Source organism: Opisthocomus hoazin, chromosome 4 (assembly GCF_030867145.1).
Source record: "Opisthocomus hoazin isolate bOpiHoa1 chromosome 4, bOpiHoa1.hap1, whole genome shotgun sequence".
NCBI lineage: Eukaryota > Metazoa > Chordata > Aves > Opisthocomiformes > Opisthocomidae > Opisthocomus > Opisthocomus hoazin.
The window spans coordinates 29,146,890-29,171,891 of NC_134417.1; the positions used below are offsets into that span (position 1 = coordinate 29,146,890).

Below are 25,002 nucleotides of genomic sequence, written 5' to 3' on the forward strand. Positions count from 1 at the left end.
CTGCACGCTTGCCTCCTCCCTAACTGTGGAATCAGAAGTAAGGAGACACCAGAAGTCGCCCTATAAAACGTTTACTACAGAGACTGGGGATCCTGAGCACACACTAAGAAGAATCTAATGTTCAATTGCACCAGGAGCGGCAAATCAGCGTCCCGTGGTGGTGCTGCCAACTGACGGGTTAAGAGTCCGTGCATCACAGGTAGTTTTTCCACCTCCTCCCCACTGCAGTACCTGAAGTATGCGTTTGATGTGCTGCCTCTGAGGGTTGTCACCCTCGGTGCATTCTTTAATGCCATGAGGGTAACAGATAAGTTGAAGGAGCTTCTGTGCTTGTTTGTTTGAAAGAACGGGATCCAAAATAAGATCTTTGTCTGTGCACAGCCTCTCAGGTTCCTTTAAACAGTGCTCTCCAACCCATTCCTGTAAGTAATAAGATAACAGATTCACAAGACAGTTTCAAGGCAATATTAACTTTTGGTAAGCTAAGCGGAAAAGTGATTTTTCCTTACGCAAAACCTGAAGTGAACTATGGTTCACACAACACATGAGATTAGAAACGTCTTCTGTCATTCAGTGCCACCTCGAAGCATAGGACTGTTAACAGGTTTTCCAAAATTAATTTCTCTATACTTTGAAACCAACTTTGCAATAAAACAAATGCTACTGCAAAAGCACTTTGAGCAGACAGCTGACGGATTGGTCCTACTGCCTTCTCAAAGTGCTTGAGATTCAGGTAGGAAAAACACCTCAGTTCTGTCAGAGTGCAGGGAGATGCTAATAACTAACCAAAGCAATTTTTTTCCCCCCAATAACATCCTATTGAGTACATAAATTGTCCAAACCAGGAAACCCAAACAGAACTCAAATACTGAAATACTTCGACAGTCATTTTGCAGCAAAGTATGTGTTATGCTTTTCAAATAAAATAACATTGTTTCTCCAAATGAAGACAGAAGAGTAGTTTTACAGATTACCTGCTGGCAAATTGTTCTTAGCACATATCTAGCGTACTCGCTTAAACTAGCGGTTTCTATGGAAACAGCTTTTCCGCATGATTTCAGAGAGGACCCCCAGATGTCATCCTCATTGAGCTCATCTAATAAGCCTCTCATATGGAAGTCTTCGCTCTTCAAGGAGTTGACATTGTTGCTGCCGATTTCGGCATCGCCTGTAGAGCAGAAGCACAGAAGCACAGGGTGAACTTCTACCCAAGCCCCTGTGCCCACAGAGACCCTGCCCGCCAAGGCACGTCCCTGGAGGCACAGGCCAGCTGAGGAGTAAAGCCGGAGCGCGGCAGTGGCATTCTACGGGGCAGCACTGACTGACTGAAAATCACCGCGTACAAAGCACTGTCCACTTGCTTCACTTTGCATCATCTTTTTAATGGCTATTTCAGAAGCAGAAAAAGGTTTATACAAATCAATCACAAATAAAGCCACTTTGTGCTCAACAGGAAAAGGCCTGTGAGCGTATGGAATTGCTTTCGCAGATAAGGAAGGGTTGGGTTACTCGCACTTCTCGGATGTCTCTTTTCCAAGTCTTCTCTCTTACTTTGATTTATTAACACTCCATGGATCAAGAGACAAGTTTTGAGCAGTGGCCCCTTAGCCCACCTTACTATGAACTTCTCGACAAGACAGACTGATCTTCCTGCGAATGGAAGAGCGTAGAGCATGCTGAGGGAGCCTGGCAAACACCGGAGAGACCCTCCTCTCTGCAAGGCACCAGCACAGAGCTACCACCACCACCTCCCTGAAACCAGTGGGGGGGACTGGGGAAGCAAGGAAAAATACCTTGGACTCAAGGCAAAAAAATCAGACCTGTGGCCGTCCATGTTTTACCTGTTTATGGGCCTGAAACCTTGGACAGGGAAGAAGATACAACTACAGCATGCAGTAGCAGGGAAAACAGCCCCAATTGCTGCTCCTAGTAACACCCCAGAGTGGGTAAAACAGCCCCAGCTGCTGCTCCCAGTAACACCCCAGAGGGGGTAAAACAGCCCCAGCTGCTGCCCCCAGTAACACCCCAGAGCTGCGAGGCCACCCGGGAGCATGCACAACAGTCCGCGTGAGGAGCGGGCTACCATTGCCTGAAGTTTTAAGTCAGCAGAAACTCCTGCAGATCTTCACTGACACACCACACATGACAGCCACCCGTTAGCAAACCCCTCAGTTTACTAACAGGATCAACAACTAACACAACGTGACAAGGCTAAACGGCTTGCTTCAGCCACATGGAATATCGACTCGTTCAAGCACATAGGCATTTACATCATGGCCTCTGGTTACACATACGCTGTGATTTTTCCACTACAATCTACAACTGCCAGCAAAATATTTCAAACTATTGCACCAAGGAGACTGACAGCCTTTCAGCAGGTGTGGCCACATCCTCAGAGTACTACACATTTACACAGAGTGCTTGTAACACCGCGGTGCACTGGGTGCTCCTGAGCACTCTGCTCTCCCATCACTGTTCCGGTGTTCCCCCGTACTGCATTACCCCGGACGGAAAAAAATGAGGGTTTAGGAGAGTTACTGCTAAGAAAAACCACCAGCGCCTGTGCCCCCCCCTGGTTTGTGCTGCTTTAGAGTTACTCCCAAATACCCAGCATACAGCCCTTTCTCAACAAGACTGAACTTGTGTCGAACACTCCTCAAGCGCAGCGCGCTGACGGGCTGTGGCAGAGCAGCCTGTCCCCAGGCAGTGCCTCCCGGGGGTGGCAGCGGCAGCTGTGACCCGGCGGCACAGGTTTCATCCCTGAGCCCTCTGCCAGCTCGGCAGGCACGCCGTGGCCCCGACCTCCTCGCACGGCATCGCCCCGACAGCGAGGCGAGACGAATGCAGGGCCTTGTCACTGAGACAGGGCAGAAATGATTTGCAGCCAGGCCAACAGCAGAACAGCAGAATGCGCCCTGAGAAGTGAAAGTGGTTATTACCCCTCTGCTCCCCTAAAGGCAGAAACCCCCGCACCACCGACCCAACGGCGGGTCGAGCGGACACATCACGCCCTGCAGAACCCAAAGCCCGGGACCAGCTCGTTGTGAAGAGCGTGGGAAACAAGCTGACGGACGCCCGTGCCCAACGCACGCGAGCCGATGGCAGTGGCAAACAGCCCACCCGCACCCACCCCGCACCCAAGCGTCGCACGAGCTTGTGAGCGCAGCCATAGCAAGCCCAAATCTGTACCCGTGAAGGACACGAAGGAAGAATCTGGCAGGCAAATAATACGATGAAGAGACCGATACCAAGCCACAGGTGAAACTAAAGCCACCCCAGAACGCTCTGATAAAATTTGTGAAGACATTTAACACACCCTAGAGCTGCTGACTGCAGCACCGTCTTTCACTGTGGGTGGGTATTATTTTTTCTAACATAGATTTCTACTCACACAGCTTCCCCAGCATAGAACTGCAACAGCCATCATTTATCTGATGCTTCTCCTCAGCAAATCAAGTGCATTTTTTAAATATCTAATGCAGAGTGCCAACACGAGCCATCTCCAGATATAACATCTTGGGTACAGGAGGAGATGCGCTGCAGTGAATGCACAAATACACCCTGTGCCCGAGTCTTCCTTCGTAACACCCTGCAACAGACCCTGTTCAAACCACGTCCCTGCATAGAGATGAAACAAGCGTTCACACTACACACCATTAATGAAGAAAACCAGCAAATCTTAGCACTTGGAATAGCAAAAGAACATAGATAATGGCCACAAATGTATTTCAAACTCACTCTCAAACCCACCAGTCCATCCCAGGTAGCTATGCCTTTACCATCCTTCCCAATACAGTCACATCATTAAGGATCATGGGGCTTCTGAGACAGTTCTGAGACACTGGTCAACAGGGAATGTAACAATGGCACTCCAGCTGGAGGTACGCCTCTGGGGTACATCCGCAGCTGCAAGATCTTGCTTCTTTAACTGGACATCTACTCAGCCCCAGAAACACACATCACCATAGGTCACAAGAGCTTTAACCAAACTTTGGCCAAACCAAAACTCTGAGTCAGTTATATGTTTGGAAAAGTAACACACTTGTTGTTCATGGAGAGTTGCTAAGCAGTGATTCTTTTACAGCTTCCACAAAGACAGACATATGTGATTTGTGGTAAAACACAGAAAAAGGTGGGAAAAATTATCTGAGCCCATATTTCCCCTGTATGTTTGAGGGGGACTCCTCTGAGTTTGAAATGTACTGGGACTTGGTGGCGGGGGTAGGGGTCATAATGTGAAAAAGTCACATCTGCTTAAGGCTTCATCGGCTGGGGATGACTCATCACAGAAAAATTCAGTCTCTTGACCCGTGGGGGAAACGCTGCTCACACGCTACAGAAGCATGGACAGCATCCACGATTTTCTCCTGTCATCAGGGTTTCCTTCCCCAGGGGCATTCCCAGGGAAGTGAACTGACACGATCTGGTTTTTACCCGAACGCTAGGACAAAAACATTGCACATGACTCTGCACCATCTTACCAAGCATCAAAATCGCCTTTAAGACTGCAAACACGGCTCCTACTTCTATACTGTTGTGAGCAGCAGCCAAGAGGTGACGATCACAAGAAGAACGAATTCCGGGAAATAATTTCCCTATGGAAAGAAGAAAATGGAGAAAATGGCTGTTATTCACCAACTAAAATTTCCTTTGTACGGAATCCTTTTCGTCTAGAAAGGCTACGGAAGTACAATAACTGAACGAAGAAGTGAATTTTCCAAAACCGAAACTGAAGACCAACAGGTAAGTCTTTAAAATCAATAGCAATATATGGTTATGATGCAGTAGTATCAAAATAAGCTATGATCACTTCATTCACAAAAGAAGCCTGTCACTTCAGTGTGCCCACGTAAACAGCACATTTAACCACAGTGAGACACTGAAGTTTATTTTGGTTTTGACTTCCCAAATTTAGGAAATTACTCCCTTCACCTAGTCTTCATACCAAATGAGGCAAAATTCATTAATATAAGTGCCTGTTGCGCAGTTAAGCCTAATTCTGCTGCTCAGAAGCAAAAGCAGTCGGCGAGTGCTCTTCCTAACTGCAAGGGCAGATGAACAGGCTGAAAGACAGGGAGGGAGGGAGGATGAATCTGCCACCTTCCTGAGGTGCTCAGCTGAGCCAGCTGGAAGAAGAGACTGCAACGTGGTCGCATTCCTTTGATTCGTACTGCTTCCTAGAGTTCAGACATGATTTTTCTGATCCATGCACATCCACTTTTATTTCTAGGGAAGCCTGGGACCATGTAACATATTTCTGTTACTCAGACAGTATTCGTCAGGGCTCTTACTTGTTTTGCTCAAATGTGCAACAAAAGCTCATTCATTTCTGGTCAGAAAAGAAATTCGTATTACATTTAGATGGAAGAATTTGACACCACTTAGAAGCTGCATTATTTTTTTCTTTCAGTTTTGTTTTCCCATAGAAGTAGTCTTGTCATCAAATTTGCTGAAATATTTGTAAGTCAAAACACAGGTTATCTCCAGGCTTGTTTCCTTTTGTTAGGTGCTTGTTCCTCGCCCTTTCCCTTCCTCTTTTGGTCTGTGGCAAACACACACAGGTCAGACCACAGAATACTCAAATTTAAAAGGAAAGAGAACTACATTCATACATTCTGAGAAATAATTTCCTCGTGCTTCTTCTGTTGGACTGGCTGCTTTATTGTACCCTATATAAAACCACATTTAAATTCAATTTACATGCAAGGCTACCAAACTGCATGACACATATCCCTAGTGGTTTCTATATAACCGCGATATGACCCACCACGGGAGCTGTCACTGCCCCAACAGTACCTGGTACGCAGGAAGGTGGGGACTGTGACACACACGACCACAGCAGCACCGGCACAAAATGAGCATGAATACGTCCCAGGCTGCTCCCATGAAATTCCAAAACAAAACAAGAACTACCAGGACAGAACAGTTCTTCTAAATGTATTCCTCTGCTGAATTGCACACAGATGTTGCATTGAAACTTAATTTTCTCTTATAAGATATAATATTAATATGGCTGAGTTTTATGTCAACATGATGTGGCACCTGGATGGCCAGGTTCTGATAACGAATAAGTTTCAGCAAACTTCTACAGTTTTAAACGCATATAAAACATTTCCCACACAAGAATAGTACGTATCAGCTTTTCACTAGTGAAACATCTGTAGTTTTAAACAGGCTATCATTTCTACTTGCACTATGGATATTTTCACACATGAAATCTGAAGCCATCAAAAACCATCCGGGTTTACTTTCTGACGTGAGGGGATCACACAGCGGGCAACTTACCTGTTCCCTGGGGGAAGAGGCAGACCTGGGGTGTCCTGAAGAGGTGCAGGAGCAGCCGACAGGTCATCCTCGCCCCAGGCTCAGCGTCTGGATCTCCACAGGCTACGGAAGATGAGACGTGGACATAAGGCATCTGCCCAGGACCGCACAAGTCCCAGTGGTAGACCTGGAAACACTCTACATCGCAGCCCCATTTTAAATGGCAATACAATAGTTTCCTCAACAGGAATCACCATTTCTGGCCTTGAGTCATTAAGAAACAGGAAAGAATAGTATGATTGTTGGTAAGCAAGAGACCTAATCAGTGACAGAAAAGAATACATGGTTAAAGTGGCTTTTGATGGTCAAAGCAGAAGTAAGAAACACACATCCAAGCAGAACGTGAAAAGAAATGTGTGAAGTGGCCAGCAAAAAGGACTACGGCTACAGCATTCCAGGGCTGGAGGCAAGGACCATGAGGCCAGAGAGGAAACACCAGCGTCAGGCAGGCTGGTGCCAGAAGGAAACGCACAACCTCAGCAGGTCTGGCAGACACGTGAGCATACAGCGCAGAGCAGAACGGAGCTGCGAGCAGAAGGCAAGGCTGCACAGCGGGAGCGGACAGCGTGCTGTCTGCACCTCTGACACCCCTTGTCACACGTGGTTCTCTGATCTAACCTGGTGTTGCTCCTTTTGGGAACCGCAGGGACACAGACGCTGCAACGCACAGCAGGTGGCATTCCACACAGGAACGCAGTTCAGAACGCACTACTTAATCAATGGAGACTTCTTAAGAAGTCTTAAGTCCATAATTTTACGTTTTTCTGTCCGTATTTTCTTACCAGCTGCAAGAAGAGAAGGCAGTGCAACGTGCTGAACTACATCCTCCAGAGAAAAGCACTGCCGGGCGATCAGTATAGCAATGAAAGTGGCCAGGGAGTCATGGAACGACAGGTCACTCACCTTGAGGGAAAACAGTGCACACACCATTGCCACAATTATTAAGGAATTAACTCTAAGAATAAACAGTAAAATGTCACAAGCACTTGTCTCTGCATTTTAATGCATTTCCCAAACATTTTATGGCAAATACTGATAGCTCTTAAGTTAATTTTAACAAACACCTATTTCAAATACCACAAATTCTGAAATAAAAAACATTAATCTTCTAAAACTTGAGAAAATTTTATTGTTCTGTAAAAACCGATAACATCAATACTCATTCTTCAGCTTCGGGACAAGAACATGTCCCCAGTGTACACAGCTTCAATCTGTTCCTAAAGGCACGTGCAATCAGACTACAGATAAATATATTGCATCAGATACTGGACAGCATTAGTCACTGTCATGCTGCTGACTTTAACAGGACTATGGTAACTTACACCAGTAAGGTGAGTAAGAAACAGCAAAGTGTACCACCCCTTCTACAGCCTAAGGGCCAACACCAAGACAGGGTCTTTAAAATAGAGGTCATTATTTACACATCCATCAGTGTTCCAGGAAAAGTATATGGACATACCTGCTCCTTTCAAAGAGTACCTCCAACATTCCCTATCATTCCATTGAAAAAAAAAACTACAAAGAGAACACTTTGTAAAGCATTGCCCAAATTCTACATTAACCTTGAAGATTTAGGAAAGAATAAAAATCAATCAGGAATCTCATTAAAAGCCTGGAAAACTCCAATGGATACAGGACTAACTTTGTGCTCGGTATTTCGTATTGAATGGAAACCTTACCACACCTCTGAGCACACCCTAGGTAAATAGGTTTAACAGGTACTTCAGAAGACACCGAACTCACATCCACACTGCAGAGCAGATCGTTGAAACCCCAGACGTGGTTCGAGGAGCAGCAGAGAGCCTTCACGACCCCTAACCACTCCGTGCTGAGCACCGTGCAGCACGCCGTCAGCTCGGCGCAAAGGTTTGCTATGTCGTTAATCCTAGGAAAAAGAGAAAAACAGAAGCAAGACATTTTGTAAACAATATTTAGGTCGAAACAGGTTGGTGCTTGGCAGAAGAACCAGTGTTTCTGTGCTTAAGGTGGGGGGGTCATGTCCAAAAGCGATTAAGCTACTGTACATACAACTCCGTGTTAATCAGTTCTGGGCAAGGGGAGCATCTGGGGGAACAAACCCAGCAGGCGACTTGCCCCCCACACCTTGCATCCATCCCACCCAGAGTACCCAGGGCCTGTATCTCGCACAGCCCCTGCTCCACAGGCTCTGTGCTCCCACGGCGAGGGCTGCGGCACGCGGCACCACGGCGTGCAGCCCGTGCAGGACCCGCCGTGCTCCGGCCTGCCCTCAGTGCCAACGGCAGCTCCATCCCCCTCCAAGCAAGGGTGTCAGGGGCAAGCGCTGCGGTGGGGCACGGCTCCGCAGCCCCAGGAACCCCTGCCCCACGCCAGGCCAGCATCACTGCTCAGGAGGGAGGAGAAGCTCACACAATCAGCTGGCACTGATGAGTTTTACTCCGCAGATCGCATACGGTGTAACGTGTGATTCGTTGCATGATTCAGAGTTATGTAACGTTTTAACACACGGAGCAGAGTTGACTCATCCCAGCACAAGTTATTTTTTCTCTGTTCCACAGTGAAACTCGCTTGGCCACATTTCAATGTTCCCCTTTGCTGCTCTTACAAAACTGCTTCCTCTCAGCTGCTCTGCTCTGCCAAGGATGTCCCACGTTGCATAGGGTCACAGGATGGTTTGGGTTGGAGGGGACCTTACAGACCACCCAGTTCCAACCTCCTGCCCTGGGCAGGGACCCCTTCCACCAGCCCAGGGTGCTCCCAGCCCCGTCCAACCCAGCCTTGAACCCTGCCAGGGAGGGGGCAGCCACAGCTCCTCTGGGCAGCCTGGGCCAGCGCCTCACCACCCTCATGGTAAAAATTTCTTCCTTATATCTAATCTAAACCTCCCCTCTTTCAGTTTTAAACTGTCGCTTCTTGTCCTGTCACTACAGGCCCTGGTGACGTGTCTCTCCATCTTTCTTACAAGCCCCCTTTATGTATTGCAAAGCCACAAGAAGCTATCCCCGCAGCCTTCTCTTCCCCAGGCTGAACAGCCCCAGCTCTCCCAGCCTTCCCTCTCAGCAGAGGGGTTCCAGCCCTCGCATCATTGCTGGGGCCTCTTCTGGACCTGCTCTGGACATTTCAGAGATGGCTTCATCCTGGGGACAGGGAGAAGGATACAGGAACTGCACACACTTTGGGCAGGAGTCAATCAGAAAACAAAAGAAAAAAAAAAATCCACAGTTTCCTTGAGTTTTGTGATCTGTCACCAACCTTAAAAAAGATTGTCAGCTACTGCTGCACCTAGGCCTAACTATCGAGACCAAGAAATTTTTAATAAAAATTGGAACAGAATCAGAGCAGAACACCAGGTTCTGGTGGTTCTGATTGTGTAAGAGGAACAAAAGTGCTGGGGCGAGGGGTAAAGGCTAGCTGCAAACATCAGTGTCCATTTCAGCCTACATGACAGGCTCGGCAGAACAGAAAGCCAGGGTAAAACAGTTTCCAGACTACAACACCACATTTGCACAAGAAGACCGAGTTCATATGTTTGCACACTGGAAGAAGGAACCAGCTGCGAGAAGCCCATCCGAATTATGAAAGAAAACACACTGTCAGTGTAAAACCCTGACACTGATGATGCTTTACTGCAAGGGTTCTTCACCATACTTCTTGTCAGGACCTTGAGATCATCTGAGAAGATGAAAAGACAACCTGCATGCTGGGCAACCTGCTGAGGTGCAGATTTCATCCTTAACTCTAATCACTGGAGATCAACTTGAACCATGCACCACGAGGTCCAAGCTACTCTGAAAATACAACTGACAGCTGTTACAACTCTAGTAGCTTCTAGCCAATAAAATTCTTCATATTTTTAAAAAAATATTTTTGGAAAATCTACATATTACCTATGAAGATGAAATCCATAATAAATAAACTACACATTTAATAAATTAAGCACCGATTGCATCAGAAGAAGGAAATGCCCTCATGCAGAACCTTCCCTCATTTACAGGCTTCTAATGAGCGAAGACTGTGCTGAGCTGTTCTGTCTGAAATGGCACAACTGCTGATACAGGCAGCTTACTGCCTGCCTTACAGCGAGTAACTTCTACTTGTTGCTCCCTTCTGTTAAATCATGCAGACTGATTTAATGAAAAACTCAGAGGAAACTTACGCTGTAGATTTTCAGCAACCAGAAAGAGTAATGAATGACAACTGTTGCAAAAAAGACACAAAACAAAAAGGTGAAAGGAAAACTCATACATACCATGTAAAAGTCCAGCCAGTTCCGATTCCAGCTCGGTTTGCCTTACCTTCCTGCATCTTGGTGCCCCATGCACACGTTCATCAGCACGTTGCAGACAAAGCTGTAGCGGTTGGCCGCGTTATCGCTCAGGATCTTGCCCAGCATTGAGTAGTTAATGCTGTGAGCAGAAGGGTTCTCAATAAAATCCAGCATGAACTCTGGGTCCCACAGTAAATTGGAATTTGAAGGCTGAACATTGCTGTATATCGTTTGCTTCACCTTCGAACAGGCACTACTGAGAACCAAAAAAAGAGAGAGAGTTGCCAAAACACGTACTTTGCAGGACTGCTGACCACACCATGCGGGATTAGAAAATCCGGGTTTGGTTACCATTCTGTACGCATTTTTCAGACTCATTTTTTATAAGGTGCATCTACCAGAAAATAAGGCTGACACATCAATTTCATTCAAGTTTTCCTGCAAATAAAGTCTCAAGATCCCAGGTCACTTCTACGACTGAAACTGTGAGCCGCTGGAGCAGGCGCCCGCATTCCTGCCTCGCTGGCCGTAACTCCTGGAGCATCGGGTGCCGCTGCAGCGAACCGTAACAGCGCTTCGCAGCACTGCTCCCCCTCCCCACGCGCTACGGCACGGGGAACTGCGGCGGGGGTAAGCAGAGTTAATTAAGGAAAAATGAGAACATTTATCTAAATTTAAAACTCTACATTTGGTAATAATGTGACATAACAGGCAACTTGTTGAAAGCCGGAATCAGTAAGCAGAGAAAAGATACTTAAAGGTCATATTTTGACACTTACAACAAAAGGTCAAGAAATGTTCCAGGCTAGGAATACCTACGTGTTAATGGGCTTTCTTCAGGGGGGAAAAAGGTGTTAGTGAAGAATGCAAATTCCACCCACAAAATGTGGCAAAAAAATGAGCATTTGTCTCCAGTGCTGGGTTTTATACCACAGCTGGAAACAACAGCCATATGGACAAACTTCACTAATCAGTCCACCTGGGATGACTTCCTCATTACTGAAAAAAATCCATTAACTGAAACTAACTTCAAATACCTGAAACCTTTGGGATTTTTTAGAACTCCTCTGGCCCGGGATGAGAAGACAGAGGAAGCGCTGCGCGGCATGGAAGGCGCAGGGTGCGGGGGCCTGGAGGGCAGCCCTGGGGCACCCTGTCGCTGCCAGCCCCTGCACCTCGTGGGTGATGCAGGGCAGGAGGAGGAAGAGGCCACAGCAGGACATGTAACCGACAAGCACAGTAATGCCTGACGTTAACCCTTCGCTCCAACAGCCAGCGTAACAGCCAAGACAGCAAACCAGCCAGTGGAAGCAAACACCCTCCACCGCAGACAGCAGGCACCGTGTACACGGGCTCTCCTGCGTCAGCATCCTGGGCACGCGTACGTCCCCGCCACCCTGCCATCACTGCGTCTACGCACGCGTACCCCGCGCCTCACGGGTGGAAGGGTCCAGAACCCAAACAACACCGCACCAAGTATGTGAGCGAAGCACAGCTGAATCTGTGCTTGCACAAGAAGTAACGCTGGGGGAGTGGTCAGAAGAGCAGAGTGAAAAAAAAAAAAGTAAAGGAATGATTTGAAAAAAAGGAAGTTTAGTGAATACCATTACACACACCAAGCATACTAAACCAAGACATGCAGCTGACTCAGTGAAACCCGGTCATGAGAAATGCTGCAGATGATATCAGCAGGCACTTTCGAAGCACTGCAATATACGTAAGGTAAGTCCCTACATCTGAGCATTTACGAACTGTACTTCATTGTTGCTTCCAATTAACTTAGAGAAATAGCTGGACTTACAGCGTGCCAAAAAGCAGCTGAAAAAGTTGCCATGTACAGCAACTGGGTTTTGTTTCAACTGTAGCAAGGAAACCAAGAGGAAAATGAGCGTAGTATTACCTTATACACAGCTGTTTAAAAAATCTCTACATAAATCTTATCACCGGTTTTCCGAGAATTTCTAACTCCACTTGTCTGAAAAAAGGGGCTTCAAATCAAGTGCTGTATATCACATATTTACTATATGGTTTAATACCCTAAATATCTCTGTATTACTAGATGATGTTATGATTTGCTACTTTTTATTGTGTTACTCAACTTTGGGTTTTAAGCAGAAAAATGAACATACAGCTAGGACGCTTCTGTGGTGCTTCTATATTTCATAGTTCTTTTTCCTAGTGTTTCTCATATTAATTGCTACTGTTCCCATGTCTTTGAAAACCTTTTAAAATATTAAGATCACTACTGAGTTCTCAGTAGTGATCCCTGCTCCCTGCAAAATGAAAACCACAAATCTAAAGCACGCAAACCAAAACCAGGTATATAAACCAAGAGGGGAAACAGTAACTGAAGTGGTTTGTAACTCTCACGAGGTGCATATTTGCATATGAAAGGTTTCCACTCCCCCTTTAGAAAGCAAGAGCCAAAAAACCAGCATATGGGTACCTAAAATATTTTTTTAATTTAAAAATCAAGGAACTGAACATTGGAGCATAAAACTTCACAAACTCTAACATGTTTGTGCCTCTCCCCACATCAAAGCAAATATTTAATGGAATATTACAGCTGTGTCAGCTGAGATTTTGTTATTTTCCATCCAACATTGTATGTACTACAGCCAATTTGCTAATGCACTATAGAAATCAAATCATCACATCACAACCTGCGCAAGCCAAGGTGCGCGGGGAGTGGTCCGATGCTGCTCGGCACAGCTGCCTCGGCAGCCGGCCCGGCGCCGGGTCCCCGCGTCCCCGCTCCCCTTGCTCCTGGGAGCGTGCCGAAGGGACTGGCGAAGCTCAGCGCAGCGCACAGGGAGGGCTCGGCCTGTCCTCCGCGGCAGAGCGTGGACTTCACGGGCTCGGGACCCGACGCTGTGCTGCCAGGCTCGGCACTGGCAGGAGAACTGCATCAGCAAAGGCAAAGCAGCAAAGACAACAGCGTGTTTTGCTTCGAAAGCAAACCGCACCAAAACCACAGCAGCCTGCACCAGTCCACAGGCGAGGCAGTGGTGAGAAGAATCCCAGTACCACCCACCTGAAGAGGTCTCCAAACTTGCTTCTCAGGTGACTACAGGACACGTACAGATCATAGAGGTAAGCTAAAATACACCTTTCTGGGGAGGAACACTCCGAGGGATTAACGACGTGCTTTACCACCCCGCACAACCTGCAAAAATAAAACCATCCTGAGTTCACTCCAGCGCACCCTGGAAACGTGTCTCAGACTGTTACGTGTCACCCACCATCAGCTGGAAAACACGACGACAGGCCTTGTGTCTACAGGCTGGTGGGGCTCGTGCGAAGCTTGGTGCCACCTGCGCCCTTACCGGGTCCCCAGGGAGGACAAGACACAGGGGCACTGGGGGAGCCCAGGGCAGAACGGGGCCACTGGGCAGGAAATGAAGACATGCAGCTCCCCCTTTCCTAGGCTACCAGGCGTGCCGGTCCCACCAGCCCTGGGCAGCGGGAGCCGGCTGCAGAGGTGAGCCGCCCGCCCCCCTCACCCGAGCTCTCACAGCCTTTCCCTGGCACTGCGACAGCTGCCCTCCCTGCCTGAACCCACACCACTGGTTTTTGCTCTAAGAGACAACACCACAAATCGTTTTCGGAAAACCGCAGCGGCCACAGACCCCTCGAAGACTTGCGCGGTCTGCTCTGAGTTGAGGATGAGGCAGGCATGGTAGCGGCGCAGGACGGCGACGATGCAGACGCACAGCCCCGTGGTGTAGCTGCCCGCCAGGCTGGATGACTTCAGCAGCAGCTCTGCCTCCACCACGCTCAGCTCATTCAACAGCTGCGAACGCACACACGGAAACAACGAGCGGGAAGTAACTTCCAAGTTCAACACGTAAGACAGGTGCCAAAAAAAAATACATTATGGAAAAAACTATAAGGCAAACAAAAATGAAATTCCCTGCTTGCTACACAACAAGGGAAAGAGGGAGCAAACCAAACCGTTAAACACCCCTCAGAACTGCTCATCAGAAATACACGGCATTGCTGGCACCAGACGCTTTCCTGTGCAATATGACGGCTCAGTCTGAAACAACGAAGCCTAGAATACTTTGTGTTAAAATAATCCAGAATTTTATTGATTTTGAAAGAAGAAAAATAAAATACATTTACTGCTTCTCCGTAATTGTCAGAGTAAGACAGAAGGGGAAGTATCTGGCACTCTGCTTCAACACAAGCGCGTGGCAGCAAGCCAGGAGAATCCGCAGTCCAGCCCTTGGATTCTTCTGCTTTTACAGGAAACGCACCACAGCTTTGCCCTGACATAACCCCCCAAACATGAACTCTCTTTACCTGTATTGCAAAGTCTAGAAGTCCGTTGATATTCAGCGCTGGCTCCATGAGATCAAAGATGAGCTGTATGTGGTGAGCCAAGGGAAGGTGATAGGATGTTCCGGAGGCAAAACTGGTGATCTGTTCGAGAACGTTACTGGAGATCTGGGAAAACAAATGTTGAAAAGTCGTCTGGTGACTGCCGGCTTCTCAGATACACCAGCGCTCCCAAAGTCCTGTTTTGTAAGTGGTGATAGCCAGTGACAGCATTTTACAGATAAAAGCACTCCCAAAGCATGCATGGGTATACCTATTACTCTACTATCCTGCACGTCAGTCGTCATGCTGTTTTATTTTCAAAACTGACAGCTCAGAAAATGCTGTTCCGCTGCATTACAGCTGAGAGTCAAACTGTTCTTAACATCTACAACACCGATTTTTATTCTCTGGGGTATTTTGCTTTAAAGAGGCAGCAAAATGATTTTTCTTTTCATCTTACTACACTGTGATTTTTTTACTGATGGTTTTCAGATAAATTAGTAACGTGTTATCTAGCAAACAAAATATAATCAATTTGTTCAAAACACCATATCCAAAGATGTCTTACACTTTAAGTATCAAACGAGTACCTCTTTTACTTTACTTATGTTAGCCTCTGGTTATTAAAATATACTTTGAAACAGTACCACCTGACAGAGCGATGCAATCCTATGCTGACACATTTGCATACTCACAAGTCCTAACATAAACCAGGAAAACTAGGCCTGTCATTTAAAACAAATGATTGATGTTCTCCAGTCAGCCACTGATACAGCTTTTTAACAGCAGAGGCTGACTATAAATTCTAACGGCCCGAAAAGAACACACGGTGTTATCCGCTGGCTTCTCAGCGAGCCGTGGTCGGTCTGGCGCACAAACCACAGCAGAGCGCACCGTCCTTCACACACATGGACACAGGGACTTATCTTCTACATACGCAAGAGATCCGTTTAAAAGTATCTGGTTTACCTGCAAGCCCTCAACAATGCTGTTCGTGGAAATTTATGTAAAATCCATTTCAAATTTTTCATTAAAAAATTATGACATCCGTAATAATCCAGAGAGCTTCTTGCAAACAAAGCAAACAAACAAAGCCCCCAGACGAACCAAGCGAACCAAACACCCGCATGGCTGCCGAAGCAGGTGTTTTAGAACACCCGGGCAGCGTTTGCTCTCTTGCCTTTGAAGAAGCAGTGCACTGAAAATTCTTGGTATATACAAAACACTTCAAAAACCTAGATTTGCTTCCTATTTGATATCTCCACAGCACAACGCAAAAGGCCACGATTTCATACAAGCGAGGTACCTGAGACGTCACCTGATGTTGATCAAAATAGGACAGTTGCTGCAGCTTTGTGAACACGGTCTCTAGGGTTGGAAATGTTTCTTGTTTGGTCTTCCTGGCTTTTTGCCCTTCATCCCCAACTTAACAGAAAAAAAAATATTTTGGTCATTTTACATTTCATGGCACCCTAGTAGTTTTGCATTATTACTGATTTAAAAAACAATAAAAATCTTAATAAACTTTACTTATGACTACATAAAACTCTGCTTGCCTCAGTTTTCCATTAGACTTGGGACATACATATGCCACAGCATGTAACAGTATCAAAGCTACTCTGAGGCCATTCCCATGCAAAAAGGCGACAGCCAAGAAAAACCGACAGAGCATCATGCAGCTTTCCCAGGAGGGTAAGCAACACGTGTCCCTCGCCAGCCAGAGTCTCGTGTTCCGGGCTTTAGCCTGACGCGAGCGCTTACAGCCAAGCTGTGCCCATGGCAAACGGGGATTTCTGAGCGCAGCGGCCCTTTGCCGTCCCGGCGCGGCCGTGGAGCTGGCCAGCAGATCGCACTGCGGGCTGCGGCACGCTGGTCAGCACTTCCCCGCTGCTGGGAGGGGATGAAGCCGAACTACGTGATCAGCATGCACGGCTCCAGACAACTCGCTGAGCGCCTCGCAGCTTGTGCAACCCTCGCTACAGGCTACCGTACAGCAGCGTTCAAGCATTTACCACCCATTTCAGTAGTACTCTTCTTATTCAGAATTTTGAGGATGTCTTTGGTAATCTTCTTCAGCTGATGCCTTGCTTCATCACGCTCCTTGCCAACGCCATACAGGAGAATCATGCGCTGGTTACACTCATGACTTGAAGATTCATCCTGAAAAGACCAGATAAGAGTGAAGTCTCTTCTCTTTCCTGTTATCACCTGCAGAAACCCAACCCGAGCAGCCCGGACTGCAACCAATAACTCACTCTTTGTCACAAAAAGCATCTCCTGTGGTGAGGAAACAGTGCCAGATGAAATCACTAAAGACTAGGGTAAAAATACAGAGGGAAAAGATGTAACCCAGTGTTTTGAATTCTGTATGGATCTGTAAGGACAGAGTCAGAGGACGCACACGATGACGCTCCTAACTGTCCCTGGACTGACATGCAGTAGCAGATCAGTAAATAGAAGACAGAAGTCTAGAAACTGTGTGACAGTCCTCTTATCGTGTACAAGTCCCTTGCAAAAAAAAATGTAGCCCAACTCCTAAAATTCTATTTTGCACATCCCAAAGAAATTGAAATATGCATAGTTTATTCCAACTGTAACTGCATACATTTAGTCTTTTAATAAAATATATAGTGTCGATGCACTGCGTATGATTTAAAAACTTGGCACGCTGCTCTGCAAGTCATATAAAGTATAAATATTTTGTTCAGTAATATATCTACCTTCTCCAAACTAACCAATCACTACTTCTTTCAATTACTTTCAAAGTTTTTAAAAAATCAGGCTGCATACAAAAACAATACTAAAGAATCACAAGGCAAAAAGGTAGCAGATGGGAGTGCAGCTCTATGCACAGGCTTACAAAAGACTTGCTTTCTTTTAAAAACAGGGACTCTGCTAGTAGGTCGAAAGCAGGAAGCAACCCTCAAATTAGTTTTAAAATTCTGTTTCTCTCTCTCTTCTAGAAGAAACAAAAGCAGAAGCGCTGAGAGCGTCACCTGGAATCGGCAGCTGTCTCTGGCTGAGGAGCCGGTCCAACGCCCGAGGACGGTCCTGGTCTCGGAGCGGGGATGCGCAGCTGCTCCTCCAGCCTCCCCCTGCTCCGCGGGATTTACACCCGAGTGCTCCTGCCCGCGCACATGGTGAAGGGCTAGAGGAGCCGCGAGCGACCCTCCGCCGGCTGCCCAGCACAGGAAACACCCGGGCGTCCCACCGCTTCTCAGCCGCAGCCACGGTAAGCTGCTCTCTGACTGGGGGGAAGGGGTCCCATCCTGCACGCTCGGGGAATGCTTCTTTCAGTGGGATTAGGCTTGGCAGCTGAATCTATTACGTGCTGCAAAGCATCAGCCAATGTATTTCCATCTTACAGACAGAAATCAAGCTTTGCAGCTCTGTAGGGAAGGTGTCAGGGATGCCTGGGCACCGGCTGGCAAAGCACCAACTCCCCCGAGTGCCTTCTCTTACAAAGGCAGAGATCATACTGAAATACCGCAATTTTTACAACGGCATCACCGCACACCTCGCAGTCACTCCTTCTGAAACGCAACGCTGACTGATCCAGCACCTCTGCCTGGCTTCCCCAGGCAGCCAGTTCAGATCCGACGTGATCCGAGCCAGGCTCCTGGACCGCCAGCACTGGCTGTCGGCGCAGCCCCTCACCACCGCGCGGGTGCCAGCGCTTGGCGTCTGCGGACGACCCGCCGGCCACCGCGCTCACGGCCATGTAAGAGCGGGCTCGGCGCGGTGCAGCACTGCGCAGGGCTCTCCGCAGTGACCCCACGCAGGTGCTCGCTGCAGAGCACGGTCCCATCCAGTCTAATTAAAAGTAGGGTAAAAAGGTCAAAGTCTTACCACGGATGTAACTCACAATTTTGCTTTTTTCTTTTGTTTTTATAGGGACGGGTGAAAAGACGAAGTGCAAATGAAAGCCACAACCAACTTCAGCGACTCCAGAAACAACAGCAACTGCACCAGCGATAACAAAATCAGTCAAGTCATTTTTCCTTTGCTTTATACAGTCCTGTTCCTGGTGGGTATCACCATGAATGGCCTGGCAATGTGGGTCTTTTTTAAAATATCCAGTAAATCAAATTTCATCATTTTCCTCAAGAACACTGTCATTTCCGACTTCCTCATGATATTGACTTTTCCTTTTAAAATCCTTAGCGATGCAAAGTTGGTATCATGGGTGCTGAGAGGATTTGTGTGCCAGGTCACCCAGGTTGTATTTTACTTCACCATGTACATTAGCATTTTGTTTCTGGGTCTAATAACTATCGATCGCTATCAGAAAGCCACTTCGCCATTCAGAACATCAACACCAAGGAGCCTCTTAGGTGCCAAGGTCCTGTCCACAGCAATCTGGATATCAATGTTTGCTCTTTCGTTACCCAACATGATTCTATCGAACAAGAAGAAAACGCCTCAGAACGTAAAAAAGTGCGCTCTCTTGAAATCTGATTTTGGCTTAGTCTGGCACGAAATCGTAAACTATATTTGTCAACTTATCTTCTGGGTTAATTTAGCAGTCATAGTTGTATGCTACATACTCATAAGTAAGGAACTGTACAAATCCTATAAAAGGACCAGATGCCCAGGAAAAGCATCCAAAAAGACTGTAAATCTGAAGGTTTTCATCATTATCGCAGTGTTCTTTATTTGCTTTGTGCCATTCCACTTTACTAGAATCCCCTACACGCTGAGCCAAACAAGAGACGTTTTTGAATGCTCTGCTCAGAACACCTTGTTTTACCTGAAAGAGAGCACGCTGTGGCTGACGTCACTGAACGCCTGCCTAGATCCCTTCATATACTTCTTCCTTTGCAAATCGTTTAGGAAGTCCTTGCTAGACACGCTGTGCAAGCACACAGCATCACCAGAACTCAGAGCACGGATCAAGGAGCAGAACGAAGGAGATGACACAGACGAGACGCCGCTCTAGAGCTAAGAGCCACCCACACCCCTTCTTGGCCGCATACGCTTATCGGTGGGGGGAAGCAGCACAAATCCCGTGGAAGAATATCTAGAATTTCACCGACTTCTTCAGAAATTGTCCTACAGATGAAGCACAAGCACCCTGGAACCAACGTCACTGGTTGCAAAAATGGTGAAACCAGAAAGCCTGAACGAGACACGAGCACCACCTGATCACAGCCTCCATGCTCGTCAGAATTCCCAGGAAGAAGTTTGGACTTATAGGCGGAGCTGTGGAGAAAAAACTAAAACAGACTCATGAAATGCTACAGATGAGATTACGAACTGCAAAGGTTTCACAGAAATAGCTTAACTTGCGCCAGAGTAAAGCCCATCACAACACAAGAGCTGGGAAAAGCAACTAAAGTCCACAGCAAACGTGATTTGTAAACACAGGGAGTTGCCACCTTGTACACAACTGGCAGACAAACAGAAATACAAGACATTTGTAGATAAGCTCTTTACCTATGCAGATTTTTGGCAACAGAATAATATTTTGCTTATCTCTTTATATACTTGCAATTCTTAACCCACTGACCAATAATTAATAGTTGTATGTCAGAGGAAATTATTTCATAATGGGGCTTATCTTGATGTGAGTTAAATCTTCAAGTACTTCACTTTACCATATGAATAAACAAAAATGTACCCTTTTATCGAGAACAATATACTATAGCAGAAAACACACAAAGACTTAATTTACAGAATACGTGGATCTTGGGGAAAGACAGACTCATGGCAAAATCTTTACTGATTGCTTAGGGCAGCTATTCTGCACTACGCAAAAAATTTAGCCACTTCCCCTTTTCACTTGGAAAAGTTGGAAAAACAGGGAAGTATTTTCAGGTACATAACACTTCCACGCATCACAACCACCACGCATGAAGAAGATCCCCGGCTGGCGTACCGAATTAGCGTTCGGTTCTCAGCACTGCAGCACCGCTCCAGCTCAGATGTACATCTCACCATCACGCAAGAGCTCCGTCCTGCGCGAGGCCGTTGCCTGCCTACCCTTCTCCAGCACTTCGCCGGTGCCTGGCAGGGCACCGGGTGTTCTCACGACCGATATTTAATTTCCTAGAAAGTTAACAGATGGCTCACTTGCTTTAGCACTCAGCTTCAGAGTTTATGCGTCTCTGACAACCTGCCTGGATGAATGAAACATTTTACAGCTGTTTCGTGCACTGCTCATGCTGGCACATGCACCAACGCTGACAACAATCAGTGACACCGCAGAAAGCAGGGCACCGTTATTTCCCTGGACCCGGCGCTGCCGGCCACCCCGGCGCACGCTCCCCACAACCTGTCCGCCGGGGCCCAGACTGATCGGCTCCAGCTGGTGCCCGGGAGGGAGGCCCGCGAAGCCCCCCTTCCAGCCAGCCCTCGCTGCCCACACTGCCTGCACCTGCGCGTGGGATGCTGCAGCGCTGCGTCCCCTACGGCAGGTCCGCAGGGCCCTGGGCACCTTCCTCCGGCAGTGGGAACAGCATCAAGAGGGCGGCAGGGAAGAAAATGTGGCAGACGCTGCCTCGGCCATCAGCACCGGGGTACTGCGATGGACTGTCTCAGCTTGGTGTAGTCCCAAACAGAAGTCAGGTTGGCAGCTAGGGACATGTCACGCTGATGACAATGGCGAGGGTGACCTTCATCCTGGCCGTCCTCAAGGCTCTTTGCTTGCTGCCAGCCACGCACCACCAACACGCGCACCTACATTAACCAAAACGTACATGCTCATGCACAAACTTACGGTCCTGCAGCTGCAGCCTGAGAACCTCGAAAAGCAAACCACGTCCGCCCACAAAGGGGCGGCTTGAACACGAGCCATCTCCCACATGGCTGCGAGCACGGAGCCAGAACCCCAAGTCACGCCAGTTGACAGGAAAATACAAGACACGACTCAGTTAAACTTCTACAAAAAGTTCTGTTTACAAAGAAACACACCAGATTTCAACATTATACATAATAAACACATAATACATACAAAGCATACCACGCAGCAGCAGCAGCTCCTTCCAGAACCAGAAGTGGTAACGAGCACACTGTACCACCTGGCTACACTGAGGCCAAAAGAAACCAGAAATCCCATTCTGGAGATCAAAAGTCAAGCTCAGGTTCATGTGTCATTGCTGACAGGCTACAGAGGGAGGGTACATACGTCGGTGCACATGATTTTGTAGCCGAGTTACCCATTGTAAGGGCGGCTCTGAGCAGACTTTCTGGTCACGCGTCTGATGCCGACCAGTGCTGGCCGGAACCGGGGAATTCACACACACAAACAAGAACCCAGAGCTGCGCTGGAGGACTATCCTGGGAAAATGTCAGGAAACACTCTGCTTGTTCATCCCACGTCTCTACAGGAGCCAAATCGTAACGGCGCAGTGCAGCTGCCACCAGGTCTGCCCCACGCAAACAAAAAGCCAGAAAACGTGCCTGCCCTGATGGCTACGGTCAGTTTTCTCTTTCTTAGTACAGGCAGCGTGCTTTCTGACAGAGAGCAAAAGGAAAAGCAGCAGCAAATGTGATTAACTAACTCAGGCAATACGTGAAAATGAGGAAGGAAACAACACACCACACCAACAGAAAAAGTCTCATCTTTCTACACATTTCCCCATTCTTAATACTTTGCTTGAGGCTCCTGCCAGGAAAGGAACGGCGGGTGAACCGGAGGCAGGCAAAGATCCCTCTGCGAAGCAGCGGCTGCCAGCTCTGCTCAGGTACTTGCACTACGGGAGCGGTCACGCGGTGTGATGGGCACGTGGGCGTCTGGCTTTCAGACGGAAGAGGCTGATAAGCAGCAGCATGCAACTTATCAGGAAAATGTTATTTAAAACTGTGCTGAGAAAGGAAAAATCGTGTGCTTGGTCAGAAATACCAGAAGTCGCTTCCCCAGAAGCACCTTGCTTTGGGTCCACAACTGTAAAACTTCTACTCAATGCTAAAACACTTTTCCACGTAAAGACAAATGGTTCTCTGGGCAATCTGCTGTTATACCTTGCTGTTGTATTATCTTAGGCCTCCACAACGAACACATACCATTTTCACTTATCATTCGCTGTTAGTTTGTAAACAGCTTAAACTTCAGCAAAGATTTAGATTTTCTACGAACTGGAAGTCAGTCGGTCTGTTTAATGCATGTTCAGATTCTGTCTTTCTTTGTGTAAACCTGCCAGTCGCTGTCAGGAACACGCCATTCCACACACGTCACACGGTTTCTCTCTCCTTTTCGCCCAAGCCTGCTTTGAACAATGGGAGACTTCACAAACGAGAGCACTGCCAGCAACTCCAGCAGAGCAGCCTCCTCCGCGCCGTGCCACCGGGACACCACAGTCACCCACCTGGTCTTCCCAGCACTGTACACACTCGTCTTCCTCCTGGGACTCGTGCTGAACAGCCTGGCTTTCTGGGCCTTCTTCCACATCCCAAGCACATCAACTTTCATTGTCTACCTGAAAAATATCTTAGTTTCTGATTTTATAATGACCCTGATGCTTCCTCTGAAAATCCTGACAGACTCTGGCCTGGGGCCATGGCAACTCAAAGCCTTTGTCTGTCGCTTCTCAGCCGTAGTATTTTATGACACCATGTATATTAGCATAGTGCTGCTTGGTCTCATCGCTTTCGACAGATTTCTCAAGATCGTGTGACCTTTTGGGAAGTTCTGGGTGCAAAACCTGACCTCAGCAAAGATGTTGGCGGGTCTGGTCTGGCTCTTCTTTTTTGTTCTCTCTCTGCCTAACATGATCTTATCGAACAAGAAAGCAACACCCCAATCCGTGAAGAAGTGTGCCTCGCTGAAGAGTTACTTCGGACTCAAATGGCACGAAGCCGTCAATTACATCTGTCAGTTCATCTTCTGGACTGTTCTCATCCTCATGTTTGTATTCTATATAATCATTGCCAAAAGGGTGTATGAGTCTTATATAAAAACACAGAGGAAGGACAACAAAAGTGAACAAAGGATCAAGGGGAAAGTATTCATCATCTTTACTGTGTTTTTCTTATGCTTTGCACCCTTTCACTTCAGCAGGGTCCCCTACACTCTGAGTCAGACAACCACCCGCATGGACTGCCGCCTGCAGAACCAGCTCTTCGTCGCGAAGGAAAGCACCCTGTGGCTGGCTGCCACAAACGTCTGCATGGACCCCCTGATATACATCTTCTTGTGCAAGCCATTCGTAGAAAAGCTTTTATGCAGGAGAGTAGAGACATTTCGGAAAACAATTCATACAAACCCAAAAACCGAACTGGACACACGAATGTCTGCTACTGAATCTTGATTCTGCAGCTTCACACCCTACAGTCTCCGCGTATTCATAAGGAGTTAGAAAAGTAATTTGTTTTACTTCTGCTGTGTTCAATGAAAGGGCACTTGTACTGTGATATTAATATTCAATAAAAACAGCAAAATGGATTTCTCTATTTATGCTCACTGCTCAGCCCTAATGGGCAAAAAGCTGCGGCTGGGGCCGCCGGCCCTGACCTCACCCCGCTGTTCCGCCCCAGCTGCGCCCTCCTTGCCGCCCCACCGTCAGTCAGAGCCGAGCCTCGGCCGTGCCTGCCCAGCCACAGCGCTGCCCGCTCACTCCACAGAGATCCGCATCGCCCCCGAGTCGCTCGTGCGGCCTCACGGCCATAACCACAGCAGTCTGAACAGAAAACCAGCACCAACGATGCATAAAGCTAACAATGACCAGTTTGTAGTCCGGCGTTGCTCTGCTGGCGCTGCAAAGTGAGCGAGAACAGAGGTCCTTCTGAGTTCGTTACTAAATCCCAGCCACCTCACAGGACACAGACAAACCACAGCCTAGGAATTAAAATACCTTCATATAACTTAAGACAATCTACAGAATAATTCTGTCTGCTTTAAAAAAAAACAACCCTTACTTGCTAACACGTAAGCAGCTTACTGTCTATGGCTGCTTGTAAGGACAATTTAGCTTTATTTGGGATTAAAACCCAGAGCTGCTGGCTGTGCATGTCAGTAATTCTCACTCTGGTGTCAGCTCGGCTGGCACATCGCAGGGCAGGGAAGAGGAGGAGCCGTACTTGGCAGAAGGATGCAGGACACGGTCCCTCCCGCTCCCTGCTCGCCTCTCTCGCACATGCAATTACCTTCCTGCTGCCTACGCTCTTTCACC

The 25,002-nt window shown here is 47.6% G+C and overlaps 3 protein-coding genes across 16 annotated transcripts in view; 2 read left to right on the forward strand and 1 right to left on the reverse strand.

Moving 5' to 3' along the window:
- Window positions 1–25,002, reverse strand: part of MED12L (mediator complex subunit 12L) — a 145,143-nt gene that overhangs the window by 29,330 nt on the left and 90,811 nt on the right. For 13 of the 14 annotated variants that reach the window (XM_075418468.1, XM_075418474.1, XM_075418467.1 and 10 more), the window contains 12 exons: window positions 16,906–17,053; window positions 16,200–16,318; window positions 14,876–15,019; window positions 14,200–14,363; window positions 13,605–13,736; window positions 10,599–10,826; window positions 8,068–8,209; window positions 7,107–7,227; window positions 6,286–6,387; window positions 4,482–4,595; window positions 975–1,168; window positions 232–420 (listed from right to left, as the gene is read on the reverse strand). In XM_075418468.1, coding sequence (XP_075274583.1) covers window positions 232–420; window positions 975–1,168; window positions 4,482–4,595; window positions 6,286–6,387; window positions 7,107–7,227; window positions 8,068–8,209; window positions 10,599–10,826; window positions 13,605–13,736; window positions 14,200–14,363; window positions 14,876–15,019; window positions 16,200–16,318; window positions 16,906–17,053 — 1,797 coding nt within the window. The remainder of the gene's footprint in view (window positions 1–231; window positions 421–974; window positions 1,169–4,481; window positions 4,596–6,285; window positions 6,388–7,106; window positions 7,228–8,067; window positions 8,210–10,598; window positions 10,827–13,604; window positions 13,737–14,199; window positions 14,364–14,875; window positions 15,020–16,199; window positions 16,319–16,905; window positions 17,054–25,002) is intronic. The other variant, XM_075418461.1, reaches the window with a different exon arrangement.
- P2RY12 (purinergic receptor P2Y12) lies at window positions 12,196–19,832 on the forward strand. Its single transcript, XM_075418477.1, has 3 exons — window positions 12,196–12,292; window positions 17,857–18,125; window positions 18,788–19,832. Exon 3 carries the CDS (start codon window positions 18,813–18,815, stop codon window positions 19,830–19,832), a length of 1,020 nt encoding a protein of 339 aa, XP_075274592.1. The 5' UTR covers window positions 12,196–12,292; window positions 17,857–18,125; window positions 18,788–18,812.
- On the forward strand, window positions 22,496–24,141 carry P2RY13 (purinergic receptor P2Y13). Its single transcript, XM_009942398.2, is given in 2 exon segments — window positions 22,496–22,578; window positions 23,097–24,141. A coding segment is annotated over 1 exon segment (1,032 nt). The 5' UTR covers window positions 22,496–22,578; window positions 23,097–23,109.